At 33.7% G+C, this 22,482-nt stretch overlaps 1 protein-coding gene across 1 annotated transcript; it reads left to right on the top strand.

The window, feature by feature from the left end:
• The first annotated feature begins 605 nt into the window (after positions 1-605).
• On the top strand, positions 606-20,812 carry LOC105321350 (integumentary mucin C.1-like). Its single transcript, XM_066085295.1, has 8 exons — positions 606-690; positions 6,230-6,319; positions 9,649-9,714; positions 10,290-10,421; positions 17,278-17,382; positions 18,606-18,665; positions 18,836-18,963; positions 20,681-20,812. Exons 2-8 carry the CDS (start codon positions 6,289-6,291, stop codon positions 20,771-20,773), a joined length of 615 nt encoding a protein of 204 aa, XP_065941367.1. The 5' UTR covers positions 606-690; positions 6,230-6,288; the 3' UTR covers positions 20,774-20,812.
• The last annotated feature ends 1,670 nt before the right edge of the window (positions 20,813-22,482 follow it).

The raw sequence follows: 22,482 nt of genomic DNA, 5'->3' as shown, positions 1-22,482 counted from the left end.
AAATAGAAACTAGTGGCAAGAAACCCAGGGAATTGAGGTGAGGTGCTTGGTGTAGTAAATCTGAAGAAGATTGAGACACCAAGTACCTCTCTCTCAATAGGAACCGGGTATAGACACACAGTACTGAAAGCCCACCTCACACATTATCCCCATTTATGATTGATACTGATTTAAACGTTACCCAATTAGAGAAAAATCATTGTACTAATCATTATTAACTCAGGTAGAGTTAGAGGAAAATTTATTTCATATATTATCCCTGAGAACCCAGGACAAAACACGTTACAATATCTCAATTAAATCATTTATATTAAATTAAGCCAAACTCTTTAACGAGGATTAAAAATTCATTTCCAAGCACCTTTGACCAAATATCTAATATGATTTTTTTATATGATGTGAGATACTCTAGCTTGCTGTATATGTTCTATATTCCTTGTTTTGCAACATTTAAAAAAAATGGACAATCAATTTAATCAAAGGTCAACTGTGGTTAATCAATTTATGTGTTTAAAAATCCTGTGCAATGGTACTACACACATTCAACTCATCTAACATCATCCCTATTTCAATTGAGTAACAGATTTTCTTTTTTTTTTTGTTCAGAGTGTCTTAACCATACGGAGTGTTCTCAACATTGTAATGCCCATCAACCCTTTTATTGTTCACTTGGAAGCTGCCATTGTGGAGGTATGTTATATAACAATACAGTAAAGATGATTTACAGACATGATAGGTACTATTTTGAAGGATTGTATATTATGTTATGGTTACCTGTCTCTTAAAGTTATTATACAATATGATGGCTGAAGTGAAGGTATTAGATACTGCTTAATGTTTATGTCTTTTATGTCAAGAGAGTTTAATCATTCTTACTTATAATGCCCAAATGTCTACGTTTATACTCTTAATGTAGAGCATTAAAAAATAACATAATATTAGGATGTACATCGCTAATCTTTTATAGTTTACCTCAGTTGTTTTTAACTTTACTTTATATATAAGATATAGAAAATTTATATTAAAACAATTAACACGGAAAATCCTATTAATTGTGAGTTAGAGAGGTCCCAAAAATTTATATTAAGTCCTTCATCGGGACCAATGGGAGTCTTCTATATTTCACCTAAGGGCATGTGTAAAGGATATACAGTAAAACCTTAATTCAGCAGTTCAATTAAATACTTCCTTCTCTTGTATGTAGCGTACGTAGTTGTTGCAAAGAATTGGTACTGAACCTGAGTTAAATCATTTCTAAATAACTCTCAGTAATAAAGTTATATCTGCATATGTGATTATTTACACTCGTTTCATGTAGTCACACAATACGTGTGGGTATTAAATACGCGGCTGTGTGATTTACCACTGTAGAGTTTTCAGTTTTGTTATCATACGCGCGGGGATATATAACGTGGTCTTATGCTTACCTCCTAAGAAGTGTAAATTTTCCCAACGCGTATCGTCAATAATCAGGAATATTTTTAATCTGAAGAGGTAACAAGTATTCCTTTTAAAGGAATGATCGGCAATAATGATATATTGATAGCTAGAAGCAATCAACATGATCAGTTTGATGTAAAATAATTTAAAAAGTACTGTATTTTTACAAAATATAGAATATTTTGAATCTGTACACCATAATTTCATCATTATAAACCGTCAACAAATTTAATTTTGAAATTAATTTGGGGAAAGCCGTTCGTAAACTCCTTGTCTAGTTTTATATTTTTAACGTAATTATTAAATCTTCTTCTTCAGAATACTGAGTAGGGCTCTTCAAAGAGCATTATTTAACACGTATACAAAGAAAGAATTGTATTAAAATAATTTAATGCGACTGAAAAACATTGAATGCCATCATAACTTGCTATTGAGGTCGCATTACAACGTAACCTTGTTCATAAGTCAAGCCGTCTTCCTAGCTACTATTATGAAACATCAATAGATCGAGGTCAGTTCATGGAGCATCTTCTTATGATTGAGGTCAGTTCATCGAGGTCAACTGCATTACTGAATGAATCTTTCGATCGAAATTCTTACGCGTGAGACAAAATGTGCATTCTTGAATTAACAGGTCGAATTGTATTTTATGTATGTTTGCATCTCTTAAGGTAAATGAATTGAAATAAAAATGAGTAAAATGTTATGGAAATACTTAACCAAACTTCAAGTTTTTATAAGAACTTCTTATGCAAGCGGAATGTGTGCGCACGTGAAAGCATTGGCCGGATGCCTCATATGGACACAACAGTGATCGGCCGAAGCCGATCACAAAAATGCTGCTGCGTTTAAATTGCTAATAGGTGAGAATGACTGCATTTGAAGATAAAAGTGCAAAACAAAGTATTAAAAAATGTTTGATATTATGAACTCATGAGCCTTTTATGGATAGTTATATATGTCATAGTATAGTATAGTGAGATAATTATATCACAAACGATTATGAAATGTGTTTTATGAAAATAAGGACAAAATGTGTTGGAAGGTTCAGCGATTGGCCAATATGAGCTTTTTAGATAATGATTTTGTCAGCGTCTTTGAACTTTTTTCATTTTCATGAACTTATTTAAGGGTAAAATAGGGGTATATATTATGCACACACACACAAAATGATCAACACAGAATTAATATATTTGGTCAAAAAATGTTGAATGTGTAGTATACCATTGTCACGTATATAATAAGACAGATATCAAGAAAGATGGTTTTAATCATTGTTATATACTAGTTGGTAAAAGTCCACTTCATAATTTTAGGGATAAAAATCCTGTTTTGTGGTAATCGTGTACGCCATGTTCATCACAGGATATTTCTTATCCATTAACGTGAAGACAACGGAACCAATTCACATCTACAATAGTGATTTTCGTGAAAAGTTTTCATGATTTAGAGTAGCTGAAGATACATTACAATCAATCCAAAAATAACATAACATAGATCTTAAGTAGAGACCATTCCAAAATGTGTTGGTATCACTTCTCGTTTTCAATGAAACATACTGGAGGAAAGCTTCTTGTGAGAGAAAAAAATAATTTTAAAAATATTGTGCGATAGATTTTTTATTCACATTTAATTTTCTTTTGAAAGCAAATGCTAAAGTCTTTTTTTCTTCCTCGATTTTCATTTAAAGTACTGCAAAAATTCGATAAATAAATGTCATGTACATGATTTTGAGGGTATTTTATGTAACAAAACAAATATTAGTGTATATGCCCATTTTTTGCAGATAGAATGCTTTAAAACGTAATGCGGGGTCGGTTTTACTCTATATTCGATAGAAGTATTAAAGCAGATCGGAATAAAATTGATTTGTTCACTGTACAATTTTTGTACATAAACGTATTGGTAGATGGTTATTAATAACTTTGGCTATTCTAAAATCCACTTCAGTACTGAGACTTCCCTTAACGAATTTTTGCATGTTTAATAATGTTGAAAAGCGCACTTAGTATGTTATATTTACATTTCATATATTTTTGCATGTAAAGTGTGTGAAAAGCTACTTCAGTTACAAAAACAGTTGAACACTGTAAAATGATACGTCACAAGCGAAAATCAAAGTTCACGTGTGTAGCTGTAACAGGATTTGTAACTTAAAGGTATTGACAAGGCATGAAGTAAGTGATAGACCCATGGGCCATATCACTCACCTGAGCAACATTAAGCACAATAAAATCAGCTTTATGGAATCATATACAAAATATCAAACAATGTAGTAGAATAGATCCTGTATGAAAATATTTTCAATTTTTTCTTCAGACATTTTTATGTTTATTATTGATTCCCTTTACAAGCAGGATGATTTTATAGTCATTGAGAGATGCAGTTAACAAGAAGATCTCAAACAACTGTTTTAATGTGGGATGTAAACCTACATCAACCTTTGGCCCAAGAATTGTCCAGCGGCCAAAGTCTGAGCAATTTGAAAAAAAATTAACAATTTATGTATGTTAAAATGATTGCATATAAGTAATTCCCTATAGTATAACATTTGAGTTTATGAGAATGGTTTGAATTCTTTTCCTGTGTGAAATTAGACCCCTCATGTGGCCCAATCCTACGGCTACCCCTAAAGATTATGATTTTGACAAATTTGAATTTACACTTTCTGAGGTTGCTTTCACTAAAGTTACAGCTTTTCTAGAAAAATGTTTTTCTAGAAGATTTTCAAAGATTTTTCTTTCTATATTGGTTTGTAAAATTGGATCTTCCGGTGTGGCTGAGCCCTAGGCTACCCCTAAAGATTATGTTTTTGACACATTTGAATTTACACTATCTGAGGTGATTTTCACCTTAATTACAGCTTTTCTAGAACAATTTTTTTAGATGATTTTCAAAGATTTTTCTCTCTATATTTCTTTGTAAAAATTAGACCCCCATTTGTCTCTATATATTCCTCTGTAAAAACTAGACCCCCATTGTGGCCCACCCCTACCTCTGGAGATCATAATTTGAACAAAATTGAATTGACCTAATCTGAAAATGCTTCCAAACAAGTTTAAGGTTTTGTGGTTGATCGGCTTCTGAGAAAAAAAAATTAAATGATTTTTCTCTATATATATTTCTTTGTAAAAACTAGACTCCCATTGTACCCCCCCCCCCCTCCCTCTTTTCCCAGTGGACCATGATTTTTAGAACTTTGAATTCACACTACATTAGAAAAGTTCTGTTCTAAATATATTGACTTTTTTCCAATATAACCAATGCCTCGCCAGGTCCAACAAACTCACAATAAACAGTTTACTTGTTTATTTAATATTGTCAGGACATTGAAGGGTAAAAAACTATAAAAAAAAAAATAAAATCACAATATGCTCATAACAAATAGATGAATAATTTTTCGCTTTGGTATTACAGATTAAGATTTGTTGACATTCTGAGGCACATTCGAATTTCCTCTTCATGATCACAAAACATAGTAAACATTAATTTTTTTTTACTGATTTATTTTTTATTTTAAGTAGAGCATACATCCATACAATATTATAATAAACTTACCCCATTGGGCCACAAAATCAAGTTGCAATTATAAATGAATAGGACGATCTAAGTCGTTAGCCATCAGGCTGACGGTGGCTGAACGTAAAACTAAATATAAAACAAAGAATTGTCCCATAACGGCAAATAAATACCGGAGAGTATTAGCACAACAAAGATTTTTTTAATATACTGGTATTCCTATGATAAAAATTGACCCCCTCCCCCCACATTTTAGCCCCACCATACTCCCAGGGACCATAATTTGAACAAACATGAATCTAACTTACCGAAAGATGCTTCCACACAAGTTTTAGCTTTTCTGGCTGTTTGAAAGTTTTTTAAAGATTTTTTTTTCATGTAAAAGATATGTAAAAATATCTTCTAATCGTCTAATACCCCCCCCCCCCCATTGTGGCCCTATCCTACCCCATGAGTCATAGTTTGAACAAACTTGAATCTACATTACCTGAGGATGATTCCACACAAGTTTCAGGTTTTTTGGCTGATCGATTTCTGAGAAGATATTTAATGACTTTTCTCTAGATATTCCTATGTATAAATTCGACCCCCTTTATGGCCCACCCTAACCGTGGGATCATAATTTGAACAATTAAACTTGAATCTACCCTACCTAATAATGCTTTCTCATAATTGTCAGCTTTTCTGGTGAAATGCTTTTTAAGAAGATTTTAGAAATAAAGCAACATATTTTTTAATGATTTTAAATTATTTTTCCTTGAAAGAGGGTATGGCCCTTCATTTTAACAACTTTAAATCCCCTTTACCCAACAATGCTTTGTGCCAAGTTTGGTTGATATCAGCTCAGCGGAGCAAAAAATCTAAATATAAACATTAAATCCTTATTTTGAAAGATATGGTCTCGTAACTGCAGCGGTGTGTGCATGCAAAATTTCATAACACACTAACGCGCGATACTCAATTTGTATTCACACACCGCTGCAGTTATGGTTATATATGATACTTCTTCTTTAAAAAAAATAATGAGTTAAATAAAAAGAAAAGAAAAAGAGTGATTCAATGCTTAATCAATTATACTAAGTTCAGTCACTACTTGTACTATATGTAGTGTGTATTGATGACGTAGAACAGCTTTTCGTTGAGCTTTAGTGATTATGACGTAAAGTTGAGAATTAAATGTTCGTAACAATCACTCCTTTTAGGTGCGTTATATATCTGCCTACAGAGAATTGGGTCCGTTTTCTTTAAACGAATTTGTCTTTTTCAACAGATATCGACTGTCAAGACAATTCGGATTGTACTCATCATTGCAGAGCCAGCGAAAAATCTATGTGTTTACATGGAAGATGCAGCTGTATAGGTGACGTTTTACACATGCACCTAAATGCATGCATGAATAACTTTAGCTTTTAAAAACACATGTTTTGGGATCTATGACTACTTATAATTATAGCATCATGGTTAGAGAGGTAAACTGTTGTAAAGATAATAAATAATAATCTCGTAGTTTATAAATGATATGTTTTACTAGAGGATATCTAATTATCTTTTTATACCTTAAAACAGATAAGACTTGTTTTGATCTTATTTTAACTAACCAAGAATGTCAACAAATATTCTAGAAATCAAATATCCCTCGATAATACAGAATAGACGACCAATTAAACTGTTAGCTGTGAATTTATTAATTTCGAAACACAAGTTTTCTAATGTTTCTTGTGTACAGGTTTATTCACAAACTTTTAAAAAGAAAAATATAGCCAGTTGCATGTTGAATTTGGGTCCTCGAATTGAATTTCTTTGCCAAATCACACTACTACATACACCAGGAAGTAAATATGAATGTAACTTGTTTCATGAACAAAGACAATTGCACTGTAAATATATATCTGAACATTAGTTAACATGTGAATAAAATGCCCCTTTGACCATATGTTTCATTTGGAATTCAGAAATATAATTTTCTTGGCGACTAGAGTTATCATGTTGAATTGAATTTATTATTAGAATAAATATATAATTTTAAAATTCTACTATTAGTTACATGGCTAAGTATCAATCATAGCCAAAGCAGTTTTAATCAACACACTTTTATTATTTCAAATTCGTACTTAAAGTTCATACTCAAAATGTTATGTATCTAAACAAAATTAAATAAATCCTGGAAAAGATGTTGGTTATAAAACCCGCTGATTCAAAGTATTTTCAATTTGTTTAAGGTATCTCACTTGTCGCGTTTTAAGTTAACTATATGATCATAGTCTTGAAAGTAAGTAAAATGCATAATTATATTCATTTTTGACGAAAATATACTTCTCTTATTATTAAGCAATATTTATAAAGAAAATTAATTCTAAATTGATAAACAGGTAAGTTTGGCCGAAAACGATATTTTTGTGCTCAAAAAGACTAGAAATTATTAACACCAAATATTTCATTGTATATTTTTCATTCCCGCAAACTTTCAACTGGTGATATGTTTAAAAAATATTCTGTTGGTTTTGATTTAAATGTAGGAATCTACTATAAAGAATTTGATTTCCTTTCACTGTAAAACTATACCAATATTTTTAGCCAAGTTCTGCAAGAATTTTACATTTGAAGCTCTCTTTTAAAAGAACTATATTACGACCCTTCCTCCATGTGTTGTCATGTCATTTACATAACGAGGACATAACTAGACAAATTTAAACTTTTATATTCAATTCTTTTTTATTTGAAATCAAATTATTACTCTTGAAAAATAAGCCAATTAAAGTGAAAAAAGGTTATGAAAAAAAATTATGCGGCTTTATGTAATTTTTTTCTTAATCACCATATTCAACTTGATCATTGAGATAATTTAAAACAGCAGCAGATGTAATTAATCTTAGCTAAACAATTGCTACAAATGTAAAGCGAAAACTTAATTTTTAGTGCAAATACAAGTAGGTCAAATTAAATCCACCTTTACTCAGACGGATGAAAACTAACCCACTTCCCTTTTTGTATTTTATAGTACTAGACCCGTGCGTGCACGGGTTGACATTGCATATGATATCGGGCATTTACAAAATAGATACATCGAATCACCGTATATTGTTGACACATGCATAACCAAACTTCAAGCCTACAATAATGCTATCTGCTGAGTTAGAATAATTTAACTGTGTCTCGGGAAAGGCCTTCAGAACAGTTAAATTGCCTCCCATTTACCAGTAATATAGCAGAAAATTGCAGAATCGCTCAAAACGATTTTGGAGAAAATTAATAAAGTTGCATTGAAAATAACAGTCAAATTGTTCACAACAAACCATTTTGAAGCTTCGAAAAGATTAATTTTATAATTTCAGAATTCAACATATTTCAACAACGTTTTTTAAACACAATGTAGTTATTCGAAACTCTTGGGATTTTTTTTTATAGTATATGCACTGTGTTAGTGTTATCTCCCGTATTTTCTTTAATGAACTGAAAAAAAAATTCAAATGAAAATTAACAAGCCATTTGTTTTATCGTTTCCAAGTCTATCCATGCAAATGTTATATTGTGGAAACATAAAATAAAGAGCCTCCCCTGATTTAGCGTGAATGTAATGCGTATGCGCAAGGTTGTAAAATTCAAAATTTCAGATGATTTCCGGACGATTTTGAGGAATTTTCGATGATTAACGAAGCTTGATTGAGAAGAAATAAAAACAAATTGGTAATCTTCAAGTACCAATGATGTTTCAAGGGTTTTGGACACGATTTGACCTAAAGTTTTCAAAAAACAATTTCCATTTTCAATGTTTTTACTGATAAATATAGAAGTTTATAATGCTATGTCAAAATGTGAAAGTCAAATATCCAGTTATAAGCAAGATACAGAGTTCTAATTCTTTGTTTTGTAAACAAAGCTCGAATATTGTCATTTTTTACATATGTGTTGTATTGTTGTAAGTTTCAATCAAATGTAGCTTTCTTTTGTTGATAATAGTATTTATAAAGATATTGAATTAGTTTAAATTGTTTTTTACATGTCATTGTGTCTAAGAAATGGTAATTCTCTACATTACATTTTTTGTAAACAACTATAAGACTCGAGCTTTGTTTACCTAACAATCAATTCTTACCTCTGTATCTCGCTTGTTACTTGACTTTAACATTCAATATTTTGGTCAATCATTTAAAACACACAAATAAACCATTTTATATATAAAAGATAAAAATAAAATTTTTGATCTCAAATCGTGCCCATGTCCCTTTAAAATATATAAAACAAAAGACAGTACTATCCGGATTGGTCGGTATCAAAGCTAAAAAAGTCGAGTCTATTATTTTAATATATTAGTATAGATAATTGATCTACAGATTTCATTAATTTACTTCTTTAAAAATCTGAAGGAGTTAGATACCTAAAGCAATATTTCCGTAAAGTATCGCTTTTGCATTGTTTATTACTTCCAAGATTTAAATATACTTAAATAGACTCTGTATAAAACAAAAAGAATAGCACCGATCTAGTGAAATGATTATAATTTTTGCTCTTAAATCAATATTCCAGTATATAAAGCGCAGAGACAAGGGATTGCATGCCAGATTATTTAAAAATCCACTACATTAATAATTTTATTTTTTTAGACAATTTTAATGTTAATCGCCAAAGTCTTGCTAATTTGTTTATTCGATAACAAGATAGTTCAATGTAGATTTTACTTTTTATTGACAGAAACAACAACAACGACATCGACCCCGACAACAACAACAACAACTAAAGCACCAACAACTACCCATGGTAGGTAAATGTAACATAGCTATTTTTATTGACAAAGCTTCTAGTTTCGGAGTTTAAAATCTCAATTATTTATGATCATAAATTAAACATTATACTTTCCAATTAATGCAATTATTATTCATTCAAGCTTTGTTAAACTAGATGTATTTACTATTCGCCAACATTTAACAAGAACAAGAAAGAAAGAAATAGGATTCTAATACCGGCCATCGTTTTAACCTTCACAAAGATGACAGGTCAGGTAGAAAGCTATTTATTTCTTTTATGCCGATAATCTTGTTAAAAACTGGGTAAAATAACATCGCCTCAAAGACCAAAGAAGGTTAGATATCACAAATCTGTCATGCATGGTCTCGTAAAGGTTAACATTCGATGTAACACATAATGCCGCAAAAGTCCATGTCATAAGGCAAAGACGTAGGTGATCGTTGAATATGATTATATACTTCATATTAAGATTGTTTTCAGTTTGATTTTGTTTATTGTTAATATTCTTTAAAAAAGGATTTTCTGTACGCCGAAAAGCTTACTCTCTAGAATTTCAAATGAGCCTGTTTTTTTTTTATATTTTGTAGATACTACCACAGCAGATCCACAACTTCTAATACAATGTAGGACTCACACCGAGTGTAGTAGTCATGTTTGTCCGGCTGGTAAACATCCATACTGTAACTTTGGTCAACATTCAACGGATTGCCAGTGTACCGGTGAGATCAATATATGTGTCAAATTGAAATAGCATTTGATTTTATCAATTTGTTGTAAATAAATGAGAAACAAGCAAAAATCCTACCAGTGAGCTTCTCGAGCGAAACGACAGGATGGCAACGAGTTTTCTCGATTTTATTACATTCGCTATCCAACCAACATGAAACACCAGACATCAACTCCGTTGTGTTCTTATATTAATTCCCAGCTATTATTTCCCAAAAATTATCCTTTCAAATCATTTTAAATCCATTTCTTTACATTTTGATCTTAAACAGCGGCCATTGCCAATTTTCGTGTGCGTGTGTGTGTGTGTGGGGGGGGGGGGGTGTTGTGTGTGTTTGCTACGGATATGAAAACTATATATCTATATATTCAACGATTTCTTTACAAGGTCGGGGTTTATAACTTTAAAATTAGCTGAACAGAGCGAACTTTCAAGTAATTTCAAAGTAAGATATCTTGGATACGGGGTAACAATATTCTATTCTTGTTTACAGTGGGGGTCATTTTTCCTAGGGGGTCGTTTCTCTTCATGTTTGACATGAAGGGAACACAGGTGCTTGAGGACAGGATCGACCCCCCCCCCCCCCCCCCATCCACCCCCTCCCAAATTATAGACCCCAGGGACTTTATTAATATTTTTTCATTAAATTATCTTTATATGAAATATTTCTAAACTAATTTATACATGTACATGTACATTCATTGCCCAAAATTACCTCAAACAAATATTTTTTTTTAAAAACAGACCCTCTATATATATAATACAAGAAGGTTGCTAAAGGCCCTGTCACACCAAGCTGCATTTTCATGGAATCGCCGTAGGATCGCGAGGAAAAATCAGAAAAAATGTAGTTTTATTTGAAAATTTTTCAAGTGGAGATGTCACGGCGTCCTGAAGGCGACCGAGGCGTTCTTACGGAGCTCCCACGGCATGTAACTGCGTTTGGACCACGGAGTTCTACTCTGCGATTAACTGCGCTCTCGCTGAGTCTCCGCCGAGCGCTCATGACGTGCTAGGAGTTTTTACCGCACGTCCACGGCGTGCTCTGCGCACTGACTGCGCTCACAAGTTATTCTTTACTTCTTGGTAGGTTAATATTAATTAACAAACAAGAATTTACAACTAGTAAATAAATAATTAAAAAATTGTTTTGATTTTATGAAAAGGTACAGTCCATTGTAATTGAAACATAGTTACTTCTAAACAATTTGTGAAGGACTAGGATTAAACTCTTAGTAGTCAGGTCTTCAAAAAAGATCCGTTATTAGTTGTTAGAAAACATAGAAAAAATGTGAAAACATCAGAACCAAATGGCATGAATCCCATCTACGTCCATTGATTGGTCTTGGAATAGTAGCAAATTCTACTTTTTACATAGTCATCTACATCCAGTTTGATAATCATTACATGGCATGCTATTGTACAACCGCCATTTTTCGAGTGTTCGTGGTCTTGATGTCAACGCACTAGAAACGCCGTGGGAGCGCGGTATAAACGCAGAAGAAACGTCACGAGAGCGCGATGAACGCAGCAACAGTCCTTTGGGGTCGCTGTGTGAACGCAGCCAAATGGAAAACAACTTGTTCAAACGCTGTGGATGCGCAGTGAGAGCGCGATAGAAACGCAGTGTGATCCCAAAGGTCGTGCAAGCGCAATTGACTTATCACTGCGTCTACACTGCGATTAGCTGCGTTCCTTGAACGCGCCGACGGAGCTCTCGTGGCGCTGTTGGAGATCTTACGGGCTGTCACGGCGACCTCACTACGCTTTTACAGCGTGTTTATCAGAACGCCGAGCCACGGCGTGTTCTTTGTGCATGTTCAAAGTGCGCGCAGTCGCATGGCGTTCTTAAATGTTCAAGGCGATCCCATCGCGACGGACGAAGATGTTACGTTGGTATGGCGCTGTAGGAGAATCTACTGCGTTTACATGTACCTTGGCGTTTTACATCATTTAAGGACGCATCGGAATCGCCGTGAGCTCCGGTGTGACAGGGGTTTAACTTCGTCTGCCAGCCGAGAGGCACTGCCGATGAATATTTGTTGAAATGTACATGTACTATCAAACTACATCTACCAGTTAAAACGGTGACCTCATGTCGTAGCCCGATAATTCCCTTCACTGAATATCTGCATGCCATGCCCGTGTAAATACATTTATTAGGTAAATAGGACAATTTTCACCGACGAGTTGCAAGTTTTGAACCGATCTATCTATAACCAACGGAAGTGAGGGTTTATCTCAAGGAAGATAACTCCGAGAGATTTACAAAATTGCATGGCAAACTCGAAACAAGTATTCCTTTTATATTTTTAACGTAACTATTTAATGTTAATGTACCTTCTTCTTTAGAATACTGGGTAGGGCTCTTCAAAGAGCATTAATACGTATAGAAAGAATGAATTGTATTAAATTAATTTAATGCGACTGAAAAACATTGAATGCCATCATAACTTGCTATTGAGGTCGCATTATAACGTAAACTTGTTTATAAATCAAGCCGGCTTCTATAATGCAACATCAATAGATCGAGGTCAGTTCATGGAGCATCTTCTTATGATTGAGGTCAGTTCATCGAGGCCAACTGCATTACTGAATGAATCTTTCGATCGAAATTCTTACGCGTGAGACAAAATGTGCATTCTTGAATTAACAGGTCGAACTGTATTTTATATATGTTTGCATCTCTTAACTAAAGGTAATTTAAAATGAATTTAAATAAAACTGAGTAAAATGTTACATAACTACTAAACCAAACTTCGAGTTTTTATAAAAACTACGTATGCAAGCGGAATGTGTGCGCACGTGGAAACATTTGCCGGATGCCACATATGGACACAATAGTGATCGACCGAAGCCGATCACAATCAAAGTACTGAAAGTACTGTTAGACGGTGGCGCCGTTTGAAAGTGGCATATTACATGAATGGAAATTATTGTTGTCAAAAATCCACAGCCAGCAGCTCATACATGTACTAGCACAACTGGTCGTGAGTTACTCACATGGATAATTCTGTGGAAATCGTAGTTGTGTTCACAATCCACACTTTACAAATGTTTTGTCTCTTTATCGTCATCTTTTGGGGAAAACCCATAGATTTATCACAGTAGCCTTAGTAGTATAGAAGTTTGTATCTATATGTTTGTATCTATGTTTGAATCTATATCAGTTGACATTAAAACTCCGTTTTCGGTAAGACGTGTACTACACAAATGTATTTTGATTGCCCCAGAATGACTCATTAAATATGTGGGTTGCCACCACATATTGAATGAATAAATCAAATCCAAAGCGATTTCATCACAGTACGCCCAAATATTGGTTTGTATAAAGAAGGGGAATTTTGGTTTTTTTTCCTTTTTGACCTTTGGGTTGACCCCACAAAGGGGAACAACTTTTGAAAAATGTGGATTGGACTATTGTGCTTTAAAGATATTGTAGATTTCTCAAAGTAACGAGAACAAATAAAGCTTTGGTATAATAAAATACTTATCAGGTTTTTACTAACTATTTGGGCATACATGTAGTATGTTTATTGTCCTTCTCGACAGCATTTTCCCTCAATTTCTTCACGGGGAAAAAGTTGCATCATCACACTTGCTTGTGGACCATCACACTTGCTTTTGTCCTCATAGTCAGTTATACATTTAGGTGTACAGAAAACGGAATAGTTTGCAAGAACCTGTTTGATAAAACTGGTATTGCTTTTGGAATGCACGTCATCATGAAACAGAAGAGTCAATCAATATTTTATCTTCGACTGTAGTGGATTATTTCCATTTGCTCACAACGAAAGTGAATAAAATTTTAGCAAAAAATATACAATATTCAGTCGCGGCAGTTTCATTAATCAACGTTTTAAAGTACATTTGTCTTATTGTATTTAGCTATAGATTTATAGATTTATTTAAATCATTTGAATGAATTTAGGAAAGTCACATGTATATTTTATCGCTTCTCAGTACACTTTAACACGCATAATTTACTTGCTACATTAAAATTTTCTAGTAAACTTACAAGAAATATAGATTAATTATTCAAAATTAGTTTTTAAAAACACCAAACAAACAAAATCCAAGTTAAACGCTTGTTTTTCTGACCGTACAGCTGTGTATATAAATTTCATTTTATTCTTTGCACGTACTATATAGTCTATACAATAGATCTAGGGTCCGCAAATCCCGGCAATATTTCTGGAAAGCTATAGTTTTGTAGCTCAGCAGAATACTACAGTCATCTATGAAGCACCTTACCTTTTACCTTCATGTTTCGTTATTTATTGCAAATATAGCATGTATGTATACGCTACGGCCGATGTAGCATTTCGTTGAGTGATGACACTTTCTAACCGGTGTGTATTTCGATTGCGAGTCGCAACAAACTGGCGCATTTATACAGTCCCGCAGATTTGTAAATGGAAACAAATATCGAAGAAAACTCATAATACAGTTGTACTCGCGAGTAAAAAATTATTTGAGAACAAAAGGGGCGATATTTACGTACATGTGTCTGTTTGCGAAAAAATCCCCCGAAACCAAAGAAAAGGTTCTCTTATAGCAGAGACGGGCGCATATGGATTAAAGTCACAGATTGTACTTCGCTCATCAAATTGCGTTATTTCAGTTTAGTGTGAAAAATTCGTCAGAAACTGTTAAGTGAACAAAATTATTATATCTTACATTACCGTTCACAATGTACCATAAACGTATATAGAATATTGCATGAGTTGAACCGATTGTTTTTTTCTCCCAAAAAAGCTAGCGTTTGCTGCAAATTAGAGATATGTTAGATACACGAGCTGAAAAGCCGTGAAATCCATAAGACGTTTTTACTTTTACAGCATGTCTTTAATCCCTTATTTGCTTACAAAAAATCTGAACCGAAAATCTTACAAACATCTAATATTGTTTGGTTTTACATGTACATGTAAAATGGCGACTTCATTTGCACGTGAATTTTACAATCCGAGGTCGATCGATTAGCGTGTTTGAGAGAAAGTCAGCAGCAAGTAAAGCGTCAACATCAGTAGTAAATATTGTCTGATGAATATTGGGGTGCCTGTAATAAAATTAATGTTCCTACAGACTGAGTGGGTTACGAAATTAGGTAAATCACAGGATAGTCCAAAATTAAACACATTTGTATCGTAAATTTCAAGTTTTTTGTATGTTAAGAAAATGTTAAGAAAACACATGCACACTTGTAGACGAAAGTGTGCCATTGCAGGCACGTAGCATCGTTTTTGAAAGTGGGGGGGGGGGGGGGGGCCAGACTCATCCAAAAAATCTTGACAAGCAAAAAAAAAAAGAAAAAAAAAAGGAAATTTTAAGTTTCCAAAAATCTTCAAAATCCTAATCCGTGGGGGGGGGGGGGGGGGGGGGGGAGGCTGGCGTACTAAATAACTTCAATTTCACTCCTCATTTACTTATTTTCATATCAATTTTTTACATACTCCCAAAAAAGTGGGGGCGGGCCAACTCCATGATAATTCTATTTTTTATATGCCCCCCTGCCCCCCCCCCTGATGCTACGTGCCTGCATTGATCGGTTGAAGTTCAATAAAATGTAATTTATCTAATATTCATCGTCAGTATCTGTTGTGAATTCTTTAGAATAAGCTACAACAAAATAATTATTCTGCTTCAACTAAAATTAATGTGTTGAAAATGAATGAATTTATCGATGAAGCATACTTGTTGAAATATGAAATGCCAAACCTGTTTAAATAGTGTGTTTCTGACAATTGTTTGCATTTTAACAAAAACAAGAAGTGATTATTGTGAGATCTCTTAGCCAATTATCGCAGTGATATAGTTTTTGCAGTCCTGATACAGAGTTTAACGTCACAACTGGCAGTTGGTGCATAAATTATCGATACTGCGTAAGCAGACAGGATAACGGTTCATTTAAAATAAAACACAATTTCATAAATTATTTAAATATATGTACAAAATGATTAGCAGCTATAATGCTTAAAATATCTGATAAGATTAAAATTAGTTATCATACTGAAATCGACACAGATAAAACATTGCGTGTAACACTGCATACCTAAAAGAGTTATCGTTCCTTATCCGCTAGGGTCCCCGTGAAAAATACTCTTCCGGTCAGGACCGTAGCAATAGACCGTGGCTATTTATAGCCACCGTCTAAAAAGTACAATTCATAAGAAGTATGATTTCTAATCAAGCCGCGAAGAAGTGAAAACTGTTTTATCGTCCTTGGTACTGGAAAATCTAAAAAAAATAAATAAAAATAAAAGGCACTCATACTGAGTGTATTACCACAGAAGACATAAATGAGAAAAGAAAAAAAATCAATGTTACGAGTTATCTTTCTTGCGATGAACCCTTACTTTCGTTGATTCTAGATGGACGAAGCTAGCAAACTTCTTGTATTATATGTACAGAGGGTCTGATTTTTAAAAAATGTTTGTTTTATGTAATTTTTGGGCAATGAATGAATAAATTAGATAAGAAATATGTCATAAAAGGATAATTTAATAAAAAAGAAAAATAAAGTCCCGGGGGTCTATATATTGGGGCGGGGGGGGGGGGGGTGAGGGGGGGGGGGGGTGTTCGATCCTGTCCTCAAGCACCCGTGGAAGGAAAATAACCCTTTGGTTTTTTTTTTCTTCAGAAAAATCCAATTATTCTACAGCAAGAGGGGTCATTATTCTTCGTCAAAAAATGACTCCCGGTCATTATTCTACGGGGGTCATTCTTCTTCTTTACACCAACCCTATAGGTCAATTCTTTTTTATAAACAATTATTGATAATTTGATTTATATTGTTTAGTTTAAATATTAAGTTGAAATAATGCACACGGTTAGGTTTTATTTTGTAGTTTGCACAGATGACAGTCATTGTTTTTGTCCCCCTGGACTAGCGGGAAAATGCTATTTTAACATTTTCGACCGCAGCTATTCCTGTGTTTGTGGAATGACTATGGGTAATGCAATATTTATCAATAATTATTTCTTTGTACATTTTGAATATAAGGATTAATGTTTACAGTCATATACAACTTAATAGCTGTTGTATATAAGTCTTTCAGACATTTTGAATTTGAGTGGTATAACCACATGACAATCCCATCTCAAAGAATCGTTACGTTTACATTGAATGGCAAACTTAGAAGAATATTCTATTTCGATGTACACATAAGACCTTAAATTTGTGCCATAACTTTGTCGATTGGATATTTTCAAATCGGATGGAAATCCAACAAACGATAATTCACGCTGAGTTTTAAAGTATCTATTATATTTTAATTTTACACCAAAACCAACCTTATTTATATCATTTTTGTCAGCTCCCTATTCATAACGAAGTTAAATTATAGCAGAATTTTTTTTAAGGAAAATTTAATGTACACGTATTCGCTTCCTTAGTTAAATCTGACTCATACTTCACCCATCGAGTGGGTTTTTCGTTTTTGTTGGTGATTTACTTAATCTAGATGGAACATTGATAAGCTTTGAGGAATTGAAACGCATTAATCCAAATACAAATTTTGCGGGGTATGCAAGTTAAAGAAGTGTGGTTCTGACAGGACTGCATTTCACAATATTTACATAAGGTATATGGCAATTAACTCAAGAAAAGTCTTAGATATTTCTTTTAGAAATGTTTGGTATTGCTAGGATACAGAATTTTCTTTTAAAATCTTTGGTCGAAATATATAATATATGCATAAAGTACAGAGAAATTCTTTTTATTGGGGTTTCACTTCCGCCCCAGCGAAATTCTTTTTATTGGGGTTCCACTTCCGCCCCAGCGAAATTCTTTTTATTGGGGTTCCACTTCCGCCCCAGCCGGGGTTATAACCTCACGACTTTCGGAACTAACTCTCTTAGCAATAAGCGTCCAGTGCGCCTACCACAAAAATCTTTCTTCCGATGATAAACGGAACCTAGTGCACAAGCAAAGCCGCGCATGTCATAGTCGTTTGACTTCGTGATAGATCGGTGCGCTAGATTCCATCAGAATCGTAAGCAAGATTTTTGTTTTGCCTTTAAGGCTGAGTTGGTAGTGGGCTGGTCGCTCACTGCTAGGAGGTGGGTTCGAAAGTTCGTGAATCAAACCCCCAGCTGGAGCGAAGGTTGAGCTCTAGTTAAGAAAGACTATTTTGTTCCTATAGCAAATTAAAAGAACACTGTTTTGTGCTTGTAGCAACAACAACATTTTTAACAACAAAGACAACTACGACAACAGCAACGCACCAAACGTCCGGTAAATTAATGTTGACAACATGGAAGAATCAAAGTGCTCCTGGCTCGAACTTGTTTCTTCTAACACAAATATATTTTTCATCCCATAATTGATGTGTAATAACGTTATCTAAAGACATGTATTTTCAAGAATTGTTAATGAATGTTTCTTTTATTGGTTTGTTAAATCAGGTAAACCTTGCCCATTCTGTGACACAAATCTGAATTGTGTTTGGAATCAGACTTGCTCCGACAGTCAGACGTGTATGGTGAGAGCTGTATTGGAACAAGGGTTTAAGTTCTCAGTCCACTGTATTTTGGTAAGTTGCTCTGTCGGTGTCTTTACAGTTACTTATCTTGCTATTACTGTCTATGTATATTCTTTTTGGGATAGTGGTGTGTATGTGGGAGGGGGCATCATGAGCGATAGCCCTGATGCCAAACTTAATGGCTTTAGGTATAACAGTTTCTTTCTTCCGATCCGACAAAATCGTCATGTTTTCCTTATCCAATAACTAAAGGTAACCATATTACATGTAGTTGGATTCCCGCTGTTTTTAGGATTTAGCACAGTTTAAGGACATTTGACCCAATTTGCTTTGCGCAGATATATCCTGCACATACGTTGTTGATTGTTACGAACATCAAATTCCGATTACGTCACAATCATTAACACTCAATGAAAATTTGCTTGTGACGCAATATATAGCTGTTTTTCATTACTTACGTTATTTAGTGCAAGTAGTGACAGACCTTGTTATAATTTAACATGCTAAAATACGCTTTTCAACATTATTTACTACGCACAAATTTCTTTACGGAATGTTGCAATACTGTTATGAGTTTTACACTAGCTCAATTTATTTATAACAATCTGCATAGATTATTTAACAGAGTTTGTGCTAGTGAATACATCGTTTACATTCCAATCCGCTTTATTACTCGTATTGAAAATAGAGTAACACCGTCCCCGTTTTGAAGTATTTATCATTTTAAAAAATTTTTTAACACACTCAGATAGTTGATTTGTTTCATAACCTCGAAATGATGAACTTTACCCTTTTTTGAGTCTGTGCATGCTTCTCGTGAAAAGTTAAAGAAGAATAATAACACACCACACATGTGCCCCCGTTAAAACAAAGTCGATGACATGGTTATTTTTACAATGCTATTTTTTCAAAATCATTATATAAGTATCATACTACAACTTGGATGGAAAATCTATTGCCGAATTGTTTTAAAATTATATTTTTTCTCCCCCAAGAACGCTTTTCCCCATTATGTTTGATTGAAAAAGGAAAATGATACAAACATTTTTTGAAATGGTTTCTAAAAATCGTAAGAATATAACTCGATTTTTATGTTATTTATTGATTGAATTTGTCATATCTTTAATAACTCTAACTTATATAACAATTTTCTTGAAAATCACAATTGTAGAAGTGAATTTGGTCCGTCGTCCTTAATTGCTGGTCGTAATTAACCGAACATCACAAAACCATTAATATTCGTATCGGCAAATACTTTCATTAATTTTGTTTTTCATCACATTAAAAAAAACGTTAGCAAAAAAACTATTATAGTGAACAGGATCATGTGATAGGAACTGTCAATGAAATTTGTCGGATCAAAGTTATGAAGCATCACCTGAATCTAGTTTAAGGCAGCTAACTCTATGAGGCTTTGAGTTTTTATGACACTACGTCAAAGATGACGATTCATAAGTTTTATGGAATTGTTTGTATCCATCAATTGAATATCATCATAGCGTGATGGTTCAAGTAATAGAATTATGAACCGCATATCCCGAGGTCAAATCTGCCTGAGACTTTTGTTCATGTTAGCTGAATTTAATTTCAGCAGATCAAGTGGGTTTTCGTCCAATTTTTCTGATATACTTACATGTATCATGCATCAAAATTTCGCTGCTTTGAGATGTATTTAAAAGTAGAGTGAGTCACCTTAAAATATTTTTATTTTGTTAGTTAGAGTTATGTAACAAATACTTCTTCTAGGACTTGTAATTTCATGTTTTAGAGTTCAGATTGCCAATTAATGTCCACCAAATTCGGGGAAATCTTCTGCTGTGACGATCGAGGTTGTCTAGAGCGTTACCTTCCTGGAGTATAATTTTTTTAAACATTGCTGTACCGCTTGAAATAAACCAGATTTCTTAAAGTATTAAAAACTTGTTATTGTTGTTTATGGTGTGGGTGAAATTGTTTCTACGTTTTTAAGTTTGATATATTGTGTATGAATACTGGATACAAAATTTATTCTGGGTAAATTCAAATCAAATTTTAAATATAACACAAATTTGCCTAGGCGATTTTAAGTCGGTGCAAAACTGTGTACAAGATTAGTGGGGCGAAAAACCCCAGAGCGAAAACAATCCTGTATACGGTTTATAAATTTACTTTACAGGCGCACATGGATATTGATAGCTCCTATATTGTCCACAACAAAAACACCTTAAAATAGTGATAATACTAGAGCTAAAGAAGCTGTAAACAACTTTTTGGTTATTTCTGTGTGATTTAACGCTCACACTTAATCCGAAATGAAACATGTTAGCCTTTTATCAATCTCATCTTTTCCTGTTTAGGTTACCTGAACCGAAAATTAAAGTGAGTTTTTCTGATCACCTGCTGTCCGTTCGTCTGTCCGTACGTCCGTATTCTTATTATTACATATTACTCTGCAAGCACCATCAGATAGTGAACATATCAAATTGTTCAAACCGTGACCCACGACAAAAACTGGGGCCCAAAGAGTATTTAAAACAAGAGGCCAATTGGCCTTAACGGTCACCTGAGTAGCATATATCCCATACACAAACTTGTCACGGAGTCTCATATATGCATCTAATTAATTAGGTTTCATACTGGCATGGAGTAGAAAAATTATAAATTTGTAATTACGACCACATTTCAAAAAGAACCGTGAAACCTATAATTTTGGTGAAAAATTAAAAGATCTGGTCTACAAAATCATGAATTCAGTTTTCCTTTCAAGTGTGTGGGAGTAAAGAAGATAATTTTTTAACGTTATATGCATTAACATCTATACATCCATTTTGGCCCTGCCCTAGAGTCAAAACCAATCCTTGAGGGGACATGAAAATTAAAATTTCAGTAGTGGACTTCCTGGTAAACATAATTATTAGTTTTTTATACAGATGTGTGAGAATATAGAAGAAAATTTTTACACATTTATTTATATGCATTAACTTTATATTGCCATATTGCGCCCCCCCCCCCCCCTCTTCATGTCATGAACCCCTGACCAAGGGGCCATGAATTTCACTATTTAGGTAAAGGAGATTGTGAATATCATAACCATGTATTCAGTTTTTTGCCCACATGTGTGGGAGTAGAGAAGAAGATTTTTTAAGATTTAAAACAGTATTACTATATGGCCATATTGGCCCAACCCTAGAGCATGAACACCTAATGAAAGGGTCATGAATTTCACAACTTTAGTAGAAGCCCTCATGGACATCATAACCATGTATTCAGTTTTTTGCTCACATGTGTGGGAGTAGAGAAGAAGATTTTTTAAGATTTAAAACAGTTTTACTATATGGCCATATTGGCCCCATCCAAGAGCCTGAACACCAAACAAAGGGGTCATGAATTTCACAATTTTGGTAGAGAGCCTCGTGGACATCATAACCATGCATTTAGTTTTTAACAAATATATATGGGAGTAGAGGAGAAGATTTTCTAAGATTTAATACATTTTTACTATATGGCCATATTGGCCCCACCCTAGAGCCTGAACCCCTGACCCAAGGGTCATGAATTTCACAATTTTGATAGAAGGCTTAATGGACATCA

This window comes from Magallana gigas, chromosome 5, assembly GCF_963853765.1.
Source record: "Magallana gigas chromosome 5, xbMagGiga1.1, whole genome shotgun sequence".
NCBI classification, from domain to species: Eukaryota; Metazoa; Mollusca; class Bivalvia; order Ostreida; family Ostreidae; genus Magallana; species Magallana gigas.
This window is presented reverse-complemented; position numbering and strand designations above follow the sequence as displayed.